This window comes from Python bivittatus, unplaced genomic scaffold (assembly GCF_059951505.1).
Source record: "Python bivittatus isolate LINGU-HERP-01145 unplaced genomic scaffold, Pbiv_v1 ctg000200_np1212, whole genome shotgun sequence".
NCBI classification, from domain to species: Eukaryota; Metazoa; Chordata; class Lepidosauria; order Squamata; family Pythonidae; genus Python; species Python bivittatus.
The window spans coordinates 1940810-1959455 of NW_028277040.1; the positions used below are offsets into that span (position 1 = coordinate 1940810).

The 18646-nt window shown below is 41.7% G+C and overlaps 1 protein-coding gene and 1 long non-coding RNA gene across 6 annotated transcripts in view; one reads left to right on the top strand and one right to left on the bottom strand.

The window, feature by feature from the left end:
• Positions 1–2542: 2542 nt before the first annotated feature.
• Positions 2543–17307, bottom strand: LOC148216524 (uncharacterized). The gene is made up of 3 exons (XR_015795226.1): positions 17198–17307; positions 15923–17014; positions 2543–6123 (listed from the first exon to the last, which is right to left on the bottom strand). It is a non-coding gene; the product is annotated as an uncharacterized LOC148216524 (long non-coding RNA).
• Positions 17308–17429: 122 nt separating this feature from the next.
• Positions 17430–18646, top strand: part of ERBB4 (erb-b2 receptor tyrosine kinase 4) — a 904250-nt gene continuing 903033 nt past the window's right edge. For all 5 annotated transcript variants that reach the window (XR_015795175.1, XM_088135586.1, XM_088135588.1 and 2 more), the window contains exon 1: positions 17430–18149. Coding sequence is in view for 4 of the 5 variants with exons in the window: in XM_088135586.1 (XP_087991712.1) it covers positions 18068–18149 (82 nt within the window). In the remaining variant the exon portion in view is untranslated. The remainder of the gene's footprint in view (positions 18150–18646) is intronic.

Below are 18646 nucleotides of genomic sequence, written 5' to 3' on the forward strand. Positions count from 1 at the left end.
TGCCAACCTCCGGAACTCCAGGGCGTACTCTGATACCGACTTGCCCCGCTGTCTGAACTGCAGGATGTCGTCCTCCGCCCGCTTGGCGCTCAATGTGTCCTCAAATCTGTCCCGGAGCGCCTGCATGAAGTCCGGGAAACTCCGTAGTTCCGCCGTGTTGGCATCGTATAGTCCGATCACCCAGCTAGCTGCTTGACCATCTAGCAGCTTGGCCACGTAGGATACTCTATCCTCGTCCCTAGCGAATAGGTGACCACCCCTCTGCATGAACCCCCTAACGTGCGTCAAAAAGTGCGGCAGCTGTTCAGGGTCCCCTGAGAACTTCCCAATGATACCTCGAAGTCTCAGGGCGTCTGCCGCCCATCGGTCCACCGACCGGGGCATCGTGGGCGGTGCCAGCTGAGGTGCCGGACCACCACCCCTGTTGCTCGCCCCCTCGCTCACCGCCGGTGGTCCCACTCTCTGTAGCAGGGTCTGGAGCATCGCCTCCATGGCGTCTAGGCGCCGCTCGACTCTCTCCTCTAGTCGGGCGAACTTCTCGTCCCACTCGCGGTTCCGGGACCCTGAACCTCGGGTCATCGTGACGCCTGAACCGTCTGGCCCTTGGTTCACGCCCATCGACCACCACTCGGCTGGAGGGCGCCCGGTCCTGGCCGCTGTCCCGTCGCTCCCGGGTGGCTCTGACCGTCCCTCCTCGAGCCTGGGTTCCTCGTGCTCCAGCTGACCCACTGATTCCTCGTCGCTGGTCATGCCTGTATTGGAAAAGGAAACGCTCCTCGGTGGTACCGGGTAGCACTAACGGTGAGTCCTGGCTTTATGTAAGGTTTGCCCCGTTCGACAGAGAAACTCTCGTGACACGTGTGGTTCACAAAGAAGGTTTACTCATGCGTAACGTAGTAGTCACAAGCAAAGCCAGGACTGGCTTGGTACAATTGCATCACTTGTTATATTCCCCCATTCCCACGCTTTTTTCCCGCCCCGCGATCACGTTGCAGCTGCGGATTATTGGCCCCAATAATCCCCCTTGATTGTTCATGATGGCAGGATCGGTCAGGGTCCATTGTCCTTGATTGCCAGTCCCCCTCCGGCTGGGTTGGTTCCTCCCCATTACGTGCAAGCCCGCGGGTTCTGTGCTGCGTCGCGATCTTGTTTCGCTGCCTGCGGCCCCGTTCATTGCTGGCTCGCGCCGTTATCAGTTTATAGTTAAAAGCTTTCGCTGCGGTTTTCCTGTTTGGCTGGGCGCAGGTGGCCCGTTAATTAGTGGCGCTTTCAGTTCCTCTTTTCCCCGCTAGCTACCGCCGGTGGATTCCGCGTGGTCTGGCTGCGAGCTTCCCTGAAGCCCCGTGCTGACCGAACCTGACACTGGCTTCAGGGAACTGAGATGAACTAAAGACAGTTCTCCTGAGCATGATTTTTTCTAGGCCCACTAAAAACACTAAAAAATGAGCTCTACAATGTTCCAAAGAAGGCTGGGCAGGAAAACTCCCTATCATACTTACAATTAAGCCATCGGCAATGGTGTTGGGGGGGCAAGGGGGGGGCAGAACAATGGAAGCAGCATCACAGTGCAAGCCCAGCCGTTTGGGTACATGCGTAACTTGCACTTATGTATGCAGTGATGTTTTCATCATTCTGACAAAACCAAGAAACTCCTGCATACACCTACAGCAACCTGTTCTTGCTTCTAGATTCTATTTTCATTGCCTTCACTTTAGTTGCTGATGTGTATTGCAAAGCGATTAAATTGCTAACTGGGATGCATTTAGCATTCATAAAATATTTCTATTTATGTCAAATGGGAGGCAAATAAAAGGTGAATGTTATAATACATGATTCAAAGTTAAGACATGTTGATTATCTCTCACACTCTGGGAAAAGCAACTGAGTTTATTTTGGGGATAGATGTTCTTTCCCCAGGGATAAGATATAGATTTCAGACTATTCATTCACAATACTTTCCCCTCCCATTTGGCTAATTTAGAAAGGAGGAGGCTGAAGGAAAACCATGTTTTTGGTAAAACTGCCATAAAAAGCATGGAACAGAGGAAATGTCAGTGATGGTGAGTGAACTGTAAAGAGGCATAGCTTGTTAGTTGTGGCAGGGCTTGTTAAAAATGAAAATGTAAGCATGATGTTTCCACCTAAAATACAGTAGTGCAAGTCCAAAATTGCCATGAAAATAATGATGCTGTTAATACTTTCCTTAGAAAAGTTCATTTATTTATTTGTTTGTTTGTTATTAAATTTGTATGCCGCCCATCTCCCCCCAATGGGTGACTCTGGAAGCTCACAGTTAAAATCAAAAACCTCATCAATAATGAAAAGACTTCTGTTTTTTAAAAAAAAGGTTACAAGTTGAAACAAATGGTGATCTCACACATGCTTCAATTTATATATTTATTATTTATATAAATAAAATAAATATATAGAAAATACAATCGTTTATGTATTTACATTTATTATATATTTATATTTAAAGAAACATAGGAAGAGATCTCATACTGCTAGTGGAATTCTATCCATGTTTAGCTCAAAAGTGAGTTCCATAAACAAGTAGCCAGAGGTGTGCAGCATGGATCAGACCATTGGGCCATCCAGCTCAATCTGTCTGCTCTAAATAAACAGCAGCTCCAAGGCTCTCCCACGGGGCCATCAGACATAGAGACCTGCACTTCTGAGAGAGGAAGATCTCACTTTCTGTTTGCATTGGCTGTTCGATGCTTACATTTCTAGAAGTCTGGGAGGGAGCAATAATGTCACTTTTTGAAGAGGAATAACCTTCCATTTTGTCATTTATACAGTTTCATAGGAAAGAAACTCGTCAAACTGCCAGGAAGCTTGTTACAACTTTGAAAGCTAATACTACCATGTTCTTGTTCTTGACAACACTTTTTAACCTCGAGAGCAGACCTACTAGAAATTGTTAACCACAAAGGTTTATCTGTTTCCATAAAACCAGTTCAAAATGACAAAATCAAAGTAAACTTTTGGATAACTCCTGTGATTGACCCACCTGTCTAGTCACATATGGAAAAATTAACTGTATCCAACACATAGCAGTAGTTAGCATGAAAGAGATATATTTTATAAATATTGAATGAGTTCACTCCTAGGACACTTGTACTGAAACATAAATAAATCAACATAATCATGACTGAGGTTTCTGTCTGGAGGGGGGAATGAATGTGAGTCCCAGGTTGCCTATTAAGGTTTGTTTGGATTTTAATTGGACGTGTTTACACTGTTCTGTATTTGTTTGTTTGTTTGTTTGTTATGCCCTGCCCAGAGTCTCAACTTTCAAGTTGGACAGCTGTATGAATTCTTTAAATAAATAAATAATCAAGTTATGTACATTTACTCCATATGTATAGCTCCAATCAATTTTTTAGGAACAGCCACTATTGAATTTTTCAGTCACATATATTACTTTTTTTTTTTTTTTTTACTGTCAGTAGAAGGAACCTTTTAAGAAAACATTGAAAAGGGCTTTTGGGTCAAATCCATTAATTCTATTAATCAATGTAATACCTTTCGTTTTACACTTTGCTGCAAAATACATATTTGTTTATAGAAACTACCTTAGAACAGCAGAACCATTCTCCCTTCTTTCCCACAGTTTATGCAAGAGGAACTTTCTATAGTATTCATGATTCATTCGTAACATTAATTAACAATAAATATTAATTTTTAAAAATTCCTTAAAAACCACAGTTAGAATTATAGAATTGTGGAGATGGAAGCAATCCCAAAGATTTCCTGGTTCAGTTATCAGCTATTTGCAGGAAAACTAAACCATCCTCGAGATGTGTTGGTCCAGACTTGTCCAAAAACTTTCAGAGATGGAGAGCTGCAGAGAGGCTATTCCATTGCTATACGGATCTTACCATCAGGAAGTTTTTCCTTATATTTACACCTTCAGCATCTCAAGGCTATCAAAACGGACAAAATGGCAGATATACAAGCATTGTGATGTGAGCCCTGCTCCTTTTGCACATGTATGCATCTCAGTGCTGCATCCACCATTTTGCCTGTTTTCACATAAGTGCGTGTGCATGCACACACACGCGCACACACACGCACACACACGCACACACACTGCAGATGCCAATGATTTAAGCAAAAGCTAGGAAACTCTAACTTATACCCATTATTTCTGGGCCTAGTTTTTGGGACAATGGAGAATAGTCCCTAGCTTTCTTCCCTATGACACTCTTTTAAGCACCTGAACACTGACATTATGTTTTCCCACAGTCTTTTTATCTCCTCACTGATTATCCCAAGTTATTTCAGCCTGTCTTCATCAGGCACATCCTCAAGTAGAGGGGAATAAAGACTTCATGTATCTTTGATATGGTGCTTCTTCTCATGCTGCCTAGAATTGCATGAGCCCTTCCAGCAGCTGTCTCAGACTGTTGGCTCATGTTCACCTAATTTCTTCTCCCAACTAGTACTTCCAAGCCATGAATCCCCAATTTAGTATGAGTGCTCTACATTTTTCCTTCCTAAGTGTAATACCTTTTCCAGAGAAAGGGGTGGGGGGCAGAAATAATGGCAGAGTATCCCTATTTATTTATTTATTTATTTATTTATTTATTTATTTATTTAAGAAGCTGTCCAGTTCCTAAAGAGTGGCTTATAATTTAAAAAGTAAGACCAATACAATAAAAGAAAAAGAATACATAAACAGCCTGAAGACGCACATAAATTAAAAACTCATCCCACAGGCTCAACTGTTAACCTGCTTTGACACCTGAGGGAGTAGCCAGATCTCCAATAACTTCCTGAAAGTCATTAAGGTGGGAGCCATCCAGATCTCTGGGGGGATATCATTCCAGAGGGCAGGCACTACAACAGAAGGCATGCTTCTTGAGTCCCACTAGATGACACTGCTTCATCTATGGGACCTGAAGCATTTGGGAGAAAACCCTATCCCATTCTTTCACAGTGAATTTCTTTGCCTCAAAGAAAAAAAAAATGAGTATTTCATGACAGTTCCATTACAAAGCATAAGCTTCCACTCCAAGATAAAAATGTTAGGCAACCAACTAATTAATCATCTTTGGATGAGAAGATCAAATTAAAGCACTTGCTACATAGTATATTGAAAAAAGACTCCAGATTTCTGTCCCATTGCTTTGGATTCTGACAATGCTTGGACAGAGGTCAGAGATTCCTGTATTTCAGAGTGCAGGCAGCCATACTATTTACTTGGAACCAACAGCATTAACCGTTTTGCCCTTGAGCCTTGAATGAGCCCAAGAAACCCTGTTTTATTTGAATTTGGAATAAGACCAGCTTTGTCTAAAGAACTTCCCTGCTATTGCTCCTTTTCCATCTTGAACTCTTTACAGTTTAGCTAAGCCTGGAGGGCAAGTACCCAAGGCTGCATAACAGTATTTTAATCTAGCATAATTAATAAATACACCTCAAAATGCAGTGATCCTATACCAATAATTAATTAGCTGGATGCATTTGCAACTACTTGAACTTAGAATCGGATAAACTGGAGTTTGTATTATTATTATTTCAACAAATAATAACAAATTATTTCAAATAATTATTATTTCAACAAATGATTACTATTAATATGAGTAAATCTATCTATGTAACTCCTACAAAAACTTCATGCACAAAACCATTATTTAAATAAATTGTTGTTGTTTTTGAAATTTCTTAGATTTTTCTGCCAAACAGGGTTCTCCAAATCTACAACAAGTATTGAAATCCAAAAAGGTCAATCTACGTGAGCCTTCTTCAAAGACTCTAGTTCTTCTGCTCATCTCCATTATGCATTCATTTTTCAGGAAATTGGAGGGTAAGTGAATGTTCCCTAATTCTTATTTGCTTCTTATGAGCTAGTAGAGAAGGGAAGGGGTGAAGAGTGAGCAATTGGCTCTCATGAGGAAGGGCAGTATAGACCTGCTACTGCATGTCTACATATTCACTGTAGTGGGTTTCCCACAAAAGTGTAGACCACAGCAGCTCTTTGACTATGGCAGCTCTTGATATCTTCCCTATTTTACCAGTTAAAAAAAGTTGGTTGATGTGATTGAATAGGATCTGAAAGTTGTTCCAGATAGGCTTGGTGATTCCATACTTGGTGATTGGCCCAGTCCAGTACAACTAGCAAAACCAAAAAAAGACAGCCATTAGTTATGTTCTATGACCCATCAGTGTTATAGTTCTTCAGGCACACATGATTACCAAGCCCCTGGGAACTGAGTTCAGCTTTAGTTTCTTTTCTAAATCTAGGTGTGCATTTGTACAAAATACAATTTAAGACCCTCTTCATATGTGTCATTTTTCCTATATGAATATAATATATATGCTTTTATGCATGAATCATTTATTATATTTTGTAACACAGCATAGTGTCATCTTTCATCATTTCATATACCATGTGCTATATACTTCTGAAACCTGCTCTTTCTAGGATATTCAGTAATTGTAAGAAAATACTATCTGTACAGATGAAGAATGAGTTTAACAAGACAGTTTCCTTGGGTGTTATACTAATAGTACTCCTGTCCACACATAGGCACCAAGAACTGAGCTCAGCTCAAGGGAGTCAGTACTTTTCCCTTCACATTTGCAGGAGGGAATTTCATATATAGGTCAAGGAACAGAATGTTGTTCCTTGAATTGCCAGTTCATTTCAGGATAAGAATCCTTTTTGTCACATATTAAAACTCTTGTGGTTGTTTTTGTTCTACAACAGACAATGAATCAACAAGGAGGCTAACAACAGATTACAATGGAACTAATGTTGATACCAGAAAAATGGGCATAAATTAATTAATTGGTGAATAGATTATTTTACAATCCACTTGTGGTCCCACTTTGTTCTGCCACTTGTGTTATGATATCATTTCAAGGCCCAACAAATGCAGCTGATGCCCATAGAGCCTTTATTGTGCATTGTAATTACAGAAAAATGACATTTGTGAACATTAAAGTCAGTAAACAGGCTTTCTCCTATGTTTTCTGAAACCCCAAAATCAGTAACACTAAACATTTTTATGTTGCCTTATATCCAAAGATTTTCCAGATGATTTACAAAAGAAGCAATGAATGAAAAAGACAGTAACTGTCTAATGAAGACACTAATTATTTAATAAAGCAAAATTAAAGTTGTTGAAAATTATCCAGAATGTTACAAAACATAACTGGCAAAGATGCTATTTCAAGCAGGACAATGGCTGCTGCAGAATTTGCTTAGTTCTTACTTAATCATCAAAACCACTGTGCAAATCCCACTGATTAGAGGAATGGCAAGCAACCCAGTGCTCTTCAGATACATTGTTTTAAAAATCTTAATCACCCCCAGAATTACTGGATTTAAAGGAGTTGCAGTCCATATCAACTATGGTCCAGAGATGTTATAGGCAACCTGAGAATGTGAGAAGGTGCAAGAGCAATGAAGAATCAAGGGTTAGGTTGTGGTTAGGGATTGCTGTGTTCCATAGACTTCTTCTAAAAACCCTTTTCTAGTGATACAGAAATTCCCCATAACCCTGAGAACCAGGAAGGCTGGAATTTTTAAAGATTATTTTCTTCCCAAATGCAACAGATTTGTGTCATCCCTAGGAGGGGAACACAATGGATATATCACTAGATGTCTAAATCCTAATAGAAAGGTAGTGAAAAATATGTGTCTGTTGCAAGAAATGAATTTTTGCTGAAAGAAGCAAAAACAACTATTTGTAAGTGTTAAATGCAAGTGAGAGCTAAGTCAGAAGAAAAATAAAAGTAAGCTGAATGGAACAGGAATGGAGTACTTAAGAAGTATGGCAACAAAATGAGAATAGATAGGGACAAGAATGAATGGATGCTGTATGAATGTGAACTGAATAAAGTTAGTGACTAGTATGAAAGATATATGTTGAGATAGTTTGATCATACTGAAAAAAGGAATGAGGACTGAATTGTAAAGCAAATACAGTACATGAAGGAAAGGTGCATTGATTGAAAAGAGGAAGAAAGAAAAAAAATGTAGTTAGACTTAATTAGATCCTGAAAAAAGAAATATAAGTTTAAAAAGTAAAAAGTTATTATAAAGCAGTGTATAGATATTGTGGAAAGAAGGATCATTTGCAAGAATAAAAAGATATAGAAGACGTGTAGTGCCTGGTGCTGGTGTAAACTTATTTTTACTATGTTTCCTTTCCTTTTTATAATGTTATGCATTTACATTCTTTGGCTTATTTCTCAGTACTTTCCTCTGCCTACAAAGTTAGGGCTACTACAGCTGGGCTGCAAAAATCAGGATAAGCACTCAGTAATAGCAAAGCAATACAGAAAACATCTACATCTTATTGCCATGTAGTAGTTATCTAGGTTTTTGCAGTCCAGATATGGTAGCTGTATATTAGGAAGCCTATAACCTGTGACTAGGGCAACGATTTCCAACATTTTGCACTGGTGAGGTCACTTGGAATATTGATAGAGATTTATGTCACAAAAAAGGCTGCCATGGTTAAGTGTGATAATCACAAAACATCTCTTTACTTAATCTCCCCCAGGATGTTCTCTAGCACTTTAGCTTATCTTTGGTTTTGGGGGAAGTGGGTAGACACACTTACAAAGAACTGGCCTGGCCTGATTCCATAGAGGCTTCCTTGTGTTTGAAAAACAGATGCAACTTTCTAATCTTCTTTCTAACTAGTCAAGAAGCAGTAGGGAGTCCAACTGTCCATGAGTCAGCCAAAATAAAAATGGAAATCCTGATACCAGCAGGGTCAGGGTAACTAGCTCTGGGTTGAAGGAGTCAGCCCTAGAGTACAAGGTAAGGTTCCAGCACCTGGTGACAAAAGCATACAAGGTGGAAATGTTCCCAGGACTAGAAGCAGGATGGGAAGAGTATTGACGTTTTTGAACTTTGGGGTTGGAGAAGACTCCGGAGAAGACCATGGATAGCCAAGAAAACAAACCCATGGATCATCAAACAAATCAACCCAGAGTTCTCATTTGAGGCAGGCTCAAATTATTCTACTGTGGACACATTCTGCGAAGACCCAGCTCTCTGGAAAAAACTCTAATGCTGGGAAAGGTGGAAGAAAAGAGAAGAAGAGCAGCAGCTCTTCCAGCAGCAAGGTGATGGACTCAGTTACAGTGGCGATGGGTGCACTGTTGGAAGACTTGAAAGACCAGATTAGGAATAGATCGTCATGGAGAAAATCTATCTATGTGGTTGCTAAGAATTGACAATAACTTGATGGCACATAGTCTATTTTCTGGTAGTGACCTTCATTTCTGAAAGTGTAAGCCTTCACATAGTTGAGTAGCATCAGTTTGGTCTAGAATATGATTCTGTTCAGGGGCACTACTTATTATTTATTAGATTTCTACTCCCAATTATTCCTAAGGCTTTTAGTTTTCTGAATGAAATTAAATATGTTATTATTTTCTTGTAGGGAAGGTGATTTAGACTCTGAGCATTTATCATTTCTGATGGCAAATGAGAATCTGCAAGTTAGACTTAGTTTCTCACTTGAGTATGCTAATTTTCTGCATGGGAAGAATGCCCCTACAACAACGAGGAAAGATTCTGATATGCAGCTTCCTCCCTTGAAGTGATACAATCAAGGCAAAACTTCAGTTCAGTCCTTCTAGGGAGTTTAAACTGTATCAGAAATAAAGCTAGAAAGGTGACAATTTGTGGGGCAGGGCAGGAAGATAGTAAAGAAGATTTTTACAGAAATAAAAGATAAATATGAAAAAATATAAAGGAAAATTAAGAAAAAGACAGAAGATAAAATAAAAAGTGTGGAAAGCAATACAGGCAGAAAAAGAAAAAAGAAAAAAAATTAAAGAAGTAACCTCCGATCTTCTTTACAGCAGTTATAAACACACTTAGTATCACTCCTCCCTCTCTAAAATTACATTACATAGTTCCCTTCTATCCTATATTCAACTCTTTTTAATCAACAAATACAAAAATCAGCATTTCATTTTTTCCATTTTCAGCAAATAGTCCATAAAAGGTTTCCAGCCTTTTAAGAAAGTACTTATTGTTTTATCCCTAATCAAACAGGTCGATTTTGCCATTTCTGTGAATTCCGCCATCTTCACAGTCCAACCCTCCACTGTGGGTGTTTCAGTATTTCTCCACCATTGTGCATATAATGGTCTTGCTGCAGTTACCTTATACAAAACTAATCTTCCATGAGTCTTTGCTAATTGACTATCCATAAGTTCCAGTAAAAAAAGTTCTGGTTTCATCTGAATATTGATCTTTAACATTCTTTGCATCATTGTATGTATTTGTATCCAATATTTTTTAGCTTTTTCACAAGTCCAGGATGCATGGTAAGAAGTCCCTTCATGTTTTTCACATTGCCAGCATTGACTGGAAATACTTTTATACATCTTGGCTAATTTCTCTGGTGTCATGTATCAATGGTACATCATTTTATAAAAATTCTCTCTTAAATTATAACACAATGTGAATTTCAATCCTTTTAACCACATTCTCTCCCATTGATTCAGGTAGGTAGTAAAATATTGAGCTTGACTTGGTGAATACATGGACATGTCCATATTGTTTTCACAACAGTACAGATTTCTGGGATTAAATAAATTTATTTTTTAATTTCCCAAGTTAGCCAACTGCCCTAGGACTTCTTGGTGGCATAGTGACTAGTACCAGTCAGGTCCAACCCTCCTTCTTTTCTTCAGCATCCACTAAGATTGCCTTAGTGGAGCAACCTGCTTTTCTTCTCTTGCCTAGGAATCTTTTCTAGGCTGCTTCTGAAAAGAAGACCATAGTGGGGATGATTAGCATTTAAATTAATTCACTCTTTTAAGAAAGTGAGGCAGCTTCAACTTTCTCTTTCCTTTCAGATCCAGTGACACCAAACACAGTTTGTCTTTGAAGACAAAAGATGAAGAACTTGCATGACACATTATGATATAAACCAGTGGCACATGCTAGTTTCTTGACTATACTTCTAAGAACAGATGACAAGGCTGCTGCTTCACACTCCTCTTGGTTGCCATAATTGTCCCCTCTTTACCACCACTGACATATGTTAGGCTGCCACGGGACGATGATAGGTAGCATGCAGCTAAGTGCAGGAATGTCTTATTCTTTACAGCTCTGTTTCTGCAAATCTGGTTAATTCTTTACAACTAAAATTGTTGTGATTTGGGGAAGGGGGAGGGTAAATGAACTGTAATTATGTTTTGTAATCTTGAAATACAGCTTTTGCATTGGGATATACAACATAAGATAGCACCAAGCTTAATTGAAAAAGAGGTAATAAAAAGACTACAAAATTGAAGATACTGGTCTGCATGAAGAAAATATCCCAACTTCTATTTGATGTCCTCTGCATGAAAAATTCTCTCTCTGTGGGTAAAGCATGTCATAGGTAATGGTATCATCATCATCATCACCACCACCACCACAGCTGGAGTAGTGGACTGGACTCAAGCAGAACTAGAAGCCCTGGATAGAAAGACCAGAAAATAATGACAATGAATCATGTCCTTCATCCACAGAGTGATGTTGACAGGCTCCACTTACCAAAGAGCATAGGTGGGCGTGGAATGTTGCAAGTACACCAGACAGTTGAAGAAGACAAAAGGACATTGGAAGAATATCTGAAGGACAGGGAAGAAGATGCGCTGAAGCTAGTATACCATGAAGGCTTACTGAATACTGAAGAGACCAAACTGCCCTACAAGAAAGACCAAATGAAGAATAGAAAAGAGACATGGCAAGGCAAAGTATTACATGGCCAGTACACACACACGCACACACGTGTGCACACACACACACACACAAACTAGCAGGCAAAGCAGATAACAACAAGACCTGGCAATGGCTAACAGCAGGAAAGTTGAAGAAAGAGACAGAGGGGCTAATTCTGGCTGCACAAGACCAAGCTTTAACAACAAATGCGTACAAAGCCAGAATTGAGAAGACAGCAGTAGAGAGAAAATGCTGCCTCTGCAAAGAAGCTGAAGAAACAGTGGAGCACCTAGTTAGCTGCTGCAAGAAGATCGCACAGACTGACTACAAACAACGGCATGACAAAGTAGCAACAATGGAACATTGGAATATCTGCAAGAAATACCATTTGCCTGCAACCAAGAACTGGTGGGACCTCAAAGCAGATAAAGTAATTGTAAATGAAGAAGCTAAGGTGCTCTGGGACTTTAGAATTCATACAGACAAGCACCTGCCACACAACACCCCAGGCTTAACAATTGTTGATAAGAAAGATAAAAAAAGTCTGGATAGTGGACACTGCAATCCCTGGAGACAGAATAGAAGAGAGAAAACTGGAGAAAATCACAAGATACGAAGACTTGCAAATAGAAATAGAACAACTGTGGCAAAAGGAAGCAAAGGTAGTACCAATAGTTATAGGCACCTTGGGTGCAATCCCAAAACATCCGCAGCACTACTTGAAGACCATCGGCATTGACAAAATCACCATCAGTCAATTGCAAAAGGCAGCTTTACTTGGAACAGCTTACACCTTGCGACGATACCTCTAACACCATCAGACAACAACATCTGCTTAACCTGGGTCCTTGGGAAGGACTTGATAGGTGGACAAAAATGCCACATCCAGTCTAAATATCTGGCTGACTGTGCAACCAACAGTAGTAATAATAATAATCTGTCCAACTCTCAATGACTCTGGGCAGCTCACAAGTAAAAACATTACATTTAAAACAAGAAAAGAATACCATAAGAGACAAAAATGAAGAATAGAAGATGGCAAGGATGAGAAAAAAGTTTTTAAAATATAATTTTGAAATGCAGACTCAGTGCTTCAAAAAGGACTTACTGCTAATAGCAAATTGTTTAAGATTAGCTGTATTAAGCTGAGGCACCGGTGAAATTGAATATTTTAACTGGTGAAGTTGTGGCACTGGGTGCTTTTTTTCCAGTGAATGAGGAAGGTTGCTGAGCTCTCAGTGGTTTGAGTCAAGGGTGGGAAAAGGTGTAAAGAGGGAAGGGCAATCTATGGTCTCAGTGCACATACAGCTCTCGTTCCCCTTTTGCCGTGTTTAATGCACTTCCTAGGGACATTTCCCAGGACATTGGAGGATGGTGACCTAGTGGTTCTCCAATCACAAGACAGTACTCTCTTTAGCTTTTGGAAAGATTTCTCATCTGCATCCCCAAAGCAATTCAGGAGGAAAATGGAGGACAAACTTTCAGACTTGAGGCTTTATATAAGACAGTTTCCACAATGTATATCTTTGCCAAATACTAATAAAGAACACGTAGAGTAACCGTATAAAATAGTTATCATGCTTGATGTTGCAGACATTACTGTCTTTCCTTGAAGCACGTCAGAGGCTCTGCGGTTTGTTGGGCAGCTGTTCTAATAAGCCGAGCTACAGAGCAGTCCTCTGCAGCAGGTCACTCGTCAAGTTTTGCTGCACTTCACCTTGCTCCATTCTGGGGAGTTGCTCAGGATACATTTCCCAGAAGACAGTCAGGTTCCTATAGCAAGTGTTTGTCCTGGCTCTTGTCTTCCTTTCTCTGAAAGTCTCTGGGTTATCAACACTGTTCCTCATGCCTCTATGCACTCATTGTAGTGTTAATTAGTTTGCAATAAAGTTGAATTCAGGGAAGGCTCTCACAGTAGCTTGCATGTGTTTGAATTCTGTTTTGGATAACTTTCAGTAGTGAACAATTACAGGCAAAAAAAGGCTTGTTCCCTAGGAAAGATGTAAAGAAACCAGACAGATTTTGATTAGTGTCACAGTGAACAGCTCAAAACAAAATTAGTGGAATGTACTGCTTTGCTCTAACAGATTTATTTCAGATCTTCACATTATGTTATCGGACATATTTAAGAGGCCTCAACGCACAAAGAGCGTGCCCTTTGTCCTTGCCACAATCTAAGTATAGTATAGAATATGTCCATAAAATTTATTATTCACATTATAAACTGAAGTCATAACTAATAGAAAGAAAATCATTAAAAATGTGAAGGAGAGTTCTTATGTGTTCATCACATTATTTTGTGATATTCTGTACAAACCCATTTTCCTATTCAGTGTTTCTAGGAGTGATCTTTCTGAGCTCCCTGTAGCTCTGTCCATTCTTCAAAATTATTTCCAGCCACGTTCTCTTTTCCATCCACCATTAATCCCTTTAACGTGCCCATACATTTTCTTCTGTTACTATACAATTTCTTGCCAATAAATTCCTAATTTTCCAGCCCATCCAGGATAAAGCATGAAAACTGAACAAGCTGGTGAAAAATAAATTGATATGCCTAATTTGTGTTCGTATGCAGAATTCATTTATATAACAGATGCAAGTAGTACTAACCTTTTATTCCTAAAGAGAAATTACCAAAAAAAAAAAAGTACTTAATTCAACTGGATTCAAATGATTTCAGGAAGGATACTGTTCAGTAAGCATGCATCAGAACTTACAACTGGATATGGATGCTGGTCTGAGCAGTCTAGCCTACAAACATTGTTTGGGAAATATCTTGTATTCATCATCTAGGCCATCACAATATCTCCTGGGGAATTAATCAATGACCCTCTGAGACTGTAAAGAGATCATGAACTGTGTAATAAAGGTCATGGTCTCCTTTCCGTCTTTCATCATGATTCATGGATCCAATTTCTATGATTTACTAAATTGCTGCAGTAGCCACTAAAAATTCTCCATTCTGTCTCAGTCCCAGCATAGGTGCAAGTTGGCTCCCGGTGTCTGCAACTGCCCGTCTTCCAAATAGTTTGAGCTTAGAAGACAGTATTGTGTGTGTGCCTGTGGGTTCATGGTATGGTATTTATAGTTCAAAACATATGGAGGGGACGAGGTTGCTTGTGTGTACTCTTGGCAGAGGGGCAGAGCAAACATGGGAACTAATCACATCATCCAGGATAATGCTCCTGTGTATTGTAACTTGTGAAAAGTGTGGAGAAATTGTTTGATGATTAATATGGGGGAAATGCTAAAGGAAAAGGCTTATTCATAGACACACAGATACATGTCAAGTGCATCACTATTATGCTGATTCCTTCCTTCCCAAAAGCAGACATAGGGATCATTTTACTTTAATTCTCATAACAATTCTGTGAGGAAAATTAAAGACATGGAAAGAGAATGAGAGGCCTAAGGTTAGCCAGTGAATATCATGGCTCAGCAATACATTTGAGTGCCTCTGACTCAACCCCATGCTACCTGTTCAACACATGAGAGCACCTTATATTTTTAAGAGTTCCTGCAGATCAGCTGCAAAAATAGAAATGAATCCTAGTCAGTCCTAATGCTTCTGTGTTACAATTTCAGGATGCATCAAGACAAATGCTTCCAATTTTTCACACCTATGTGATTGAGTTTGTTTTCTGAATCCTGCATTTCCATATAATTATTGTCTTATAGATTTACTTTTATTTAAAAATTGCCATCAAAGGGGACTATAAGGAATTTACCACCTAGGAAAAGAGACAAGGGAGATAACAAACAAAATAGAAGGAAATTGAGGAAATTACAATAATTATTTAATTACTTTACTATAGTGTGAAAGTTTGTTCTTATCATTAAGACAAGTGGGAAAACCCATTAGACTGATCAAAGATGACAGAGCTGGATGCATTTCTAGTGGACAAATGCAACCTGTTCTTTTCTTCTCTGGAATAAAAGGTGCATTAAAACAAGACGATTAGGAATGATTATGAATTTATTTCCGTCTTTTCTCCATATTTCCAAATTGCCTTGTTTACAGCAGGACCCCAACACCTGAGGAATATGTCAGCCCTCCAGTTTAATTTCAGCTGTGCACCTGCCCAATTTGCAGCAGTTTTAATTTCCTTTGTGTCCTTTTGATTCAAAGAATTTCAGTGCAAAAAGGAACCTTAGCACTCCTAAGGTTGTGCTCAGAAGCTGGTGGTGCTGCTCGTGCTAGGCTATGTTTCATCAATGATCACTTACCTTATACCCCTCAGTGAAAACAGAAGGAAAGTGCAAAGATAAGAACAGAATGGAAGTAAATAGAAGCAGTCAAATGTTCATTTGAATTGTGGAAATTATGTGAAACCAAGATATAGGTGGAGCGGAATGCAAACAGGTACTGCAAACCAGCCACCTGTTTTGGTACTATGCCGTATTCATCCATTTCAGGCACTGTGAGAACACAACCAACGTGGAACCAGTCTTAAAAGATTCACAACATCCCAGTTAACTATATCATACATGACAGGGAGATTCTATGTTCTTCTAAAGATTTAAAAGAAAGGAAAACAAGCAAATGTCAGGGTGGTTTCAAAGACCCAGTCTATGCACCACTTGTTTAATTTGTATTACTAATAAAAATAAACATCGGCATGGTTTTAGTTCTTAATAATTTCCACGGAAGCGCAAGCACGAACCTTTCCATCTTCTTTGAATCCTGCACGCTCCCCCCACCTCCCAAACGGCACATCCTACAAGGAAGACTTTTCCTATCTGGAGCCTTTAGTCTGCTTGAAGGCTGTCCGTTCACCAGGCCGAACGTTTTGGCGTGTAAAGAGAAAGTTTTTACAAGAATCGTCGCCCGGTAAATTGCAGCATCGAATCTTTGGGACTGCCAGGTTTCTAAAATCGGTCGCCGCGACAAAAGTCAGCCGCTGGCAGGGGGGCAGGAGAGACCGCTGCCACTCGCCCTTCCCCCGACTGTACTTGCGCTGCGTCCAAGGACTGACACTCTCCCATGAAAGCCTTCGCGATACTCTGTTGGCCGCGTCTGGCTTCGCTTCTCTTTCCTGCCGGCGAAACAGAACTAAGACTTGGCTTAGCGTACTTTAACTTTCACGCCTTTCGCTATTTGCCCCCACTGTTCGGGACAGATCCAAGTCATGGGAAGCTGCGCCTTCCGTAGAGAAGAAAACAGACTGCCAGATGAAGATGGAAGTCTATCTCACGCCGCTCGCTCGCTCCCTCGCTCGCGCTCTCTCTTTTCCAGTTAGCCGAACGCCGAAGATGCGATCCTATCGGCCATCTAGCGAACTTTTCTTCCCAATGAACATAGATAGGATCGGACTGCACCTAGCGTTAGGGACGGGAATGGGAAACAGATTGTTACAATAGAGGGAGCCTGCTTGGATTTGGAATCCCGGCGGAGCAAATAAATCTGCAAGAAAACGTGTTAAGCGAGAAAGAGAGCGCGCACAAGACACAAAACCGTTTTCCTCCCCTGCCTGCTCTGAAAAGGCACATTGTTGCGCTTACTGGCAGCGGCTGCCTTTGCATCGCTCCATGGTAACCTGCGGGCAGCAGCCGCGCGCCCCGACGAATGCACGCGCCCGGCTCCAGTGACAGGTGTTTCCCGGGTATTTTGGTGGCGCGGGGGAGGGGGGAGGAGGAGAACGGCTGATCCCAGCACGCCGGGCGGGGAGGCGGGCAGAGGGCGTGGCTTCCTCAGTTAAGCAGCAAAGAAGGGGCGGGGTTAGGACTGAGTTGATCCAACCTATCGTCTCCTCCTCCTCCTCCTCCCCCCTCTGTGTTGGGGGGCGGGGGGGGGCGGCTTGGTTTGTTAATCGGTGAAGCCGCCGGAGCTCCGGGAGTCAATGGAAGTGACGCTCCAGGTTTTCCTACCTCAGCAGCCGCTGCAACCGAGGGGAAGAAGCGAAGGGAAAGCGGGAGAGGGGAACGTCAACTAACGCCCCCGCACGGATTCCTCTGTCCCCCCTTCCCTTGAAACACCGGGGGGACAAGGAGGGTGAAGGAAGGGATAAAAGCCAGCCGGCTCCAAAGGGAAATTGCGGGAACGCAGACGGATTTTGCTCGGGGAACTGCGGGGCAGCAACTTTTGGGCGTCCTTGGATTGTGGCTCGGGAGAAACTTCCTCGGCGCCCCCTCAGTCCTCGGGGCCGAGCGCCGGAGCCAGACCCGCCTGTTCACACCTTGGGGGGAAAGGGAGCGGACCGCCGGCTGGGGCCGTCCCGGCGCGGGAGAGCGGAGTCGCGAGGGCCATGCGATCGCTGAGACCCCGCAGCTGAGGAGGAGACGGTCCTCATCCTTTCGGGGCTTCTCCCACGCCGCCGCCGCTGCCGCCGCACAGTAGTACTACTGATACATATATATTTACAATAAACAAGCATGAAGCCGGTACGAAGACTCCTTTCCTGCGTGAGCCTCCTTGCCGTCACCGGGACCTTCTGTCTCAGCGCTGCCCAGTCAGGTGCGGTCCAGTTCCCTCACTTACCATCTTCCTTCCTTCCTTCCTTCCTTCCTTCCTTCCTTCCTTCCTTCCTTCCTTCCTTCCTTCCTTCCTTCCTTCCTTCCTTCCTTCCTTCCTTCCTTCCTTCCTTCCTTCCTTCCTTCCTTCCTTCCTTCCTTCCTTTTCTTTTTCTTTTTCTTTTTTCCCCTCCTCTTTTCTTGGGAAGGGTGGCGGGAGGCTGCGGTTTTCCGGCGTTCCTCCACGCAGAGTGCTGGCTTCTTTATTCTGCGAGAAAGAGACCCCCGGACAAGACTGACAGTGGGGAGAGGGGCAGCTGAACGGCTTGACTTGCCCTTTATGTCCAGGGTAACCTGGCTACCTCGGGGCCGTTCGGTGCGTGGCGCGCTCAGAAGTTGTTGGCGTTATTGAACGAGGGAAAGAAAGTCCCGGGAGCTGCGGTTCTTTTGTAGGGCATCGCTGGCGTGAGTCTCGAGGTGTGCGTTTCGCGGCGGAGGCGG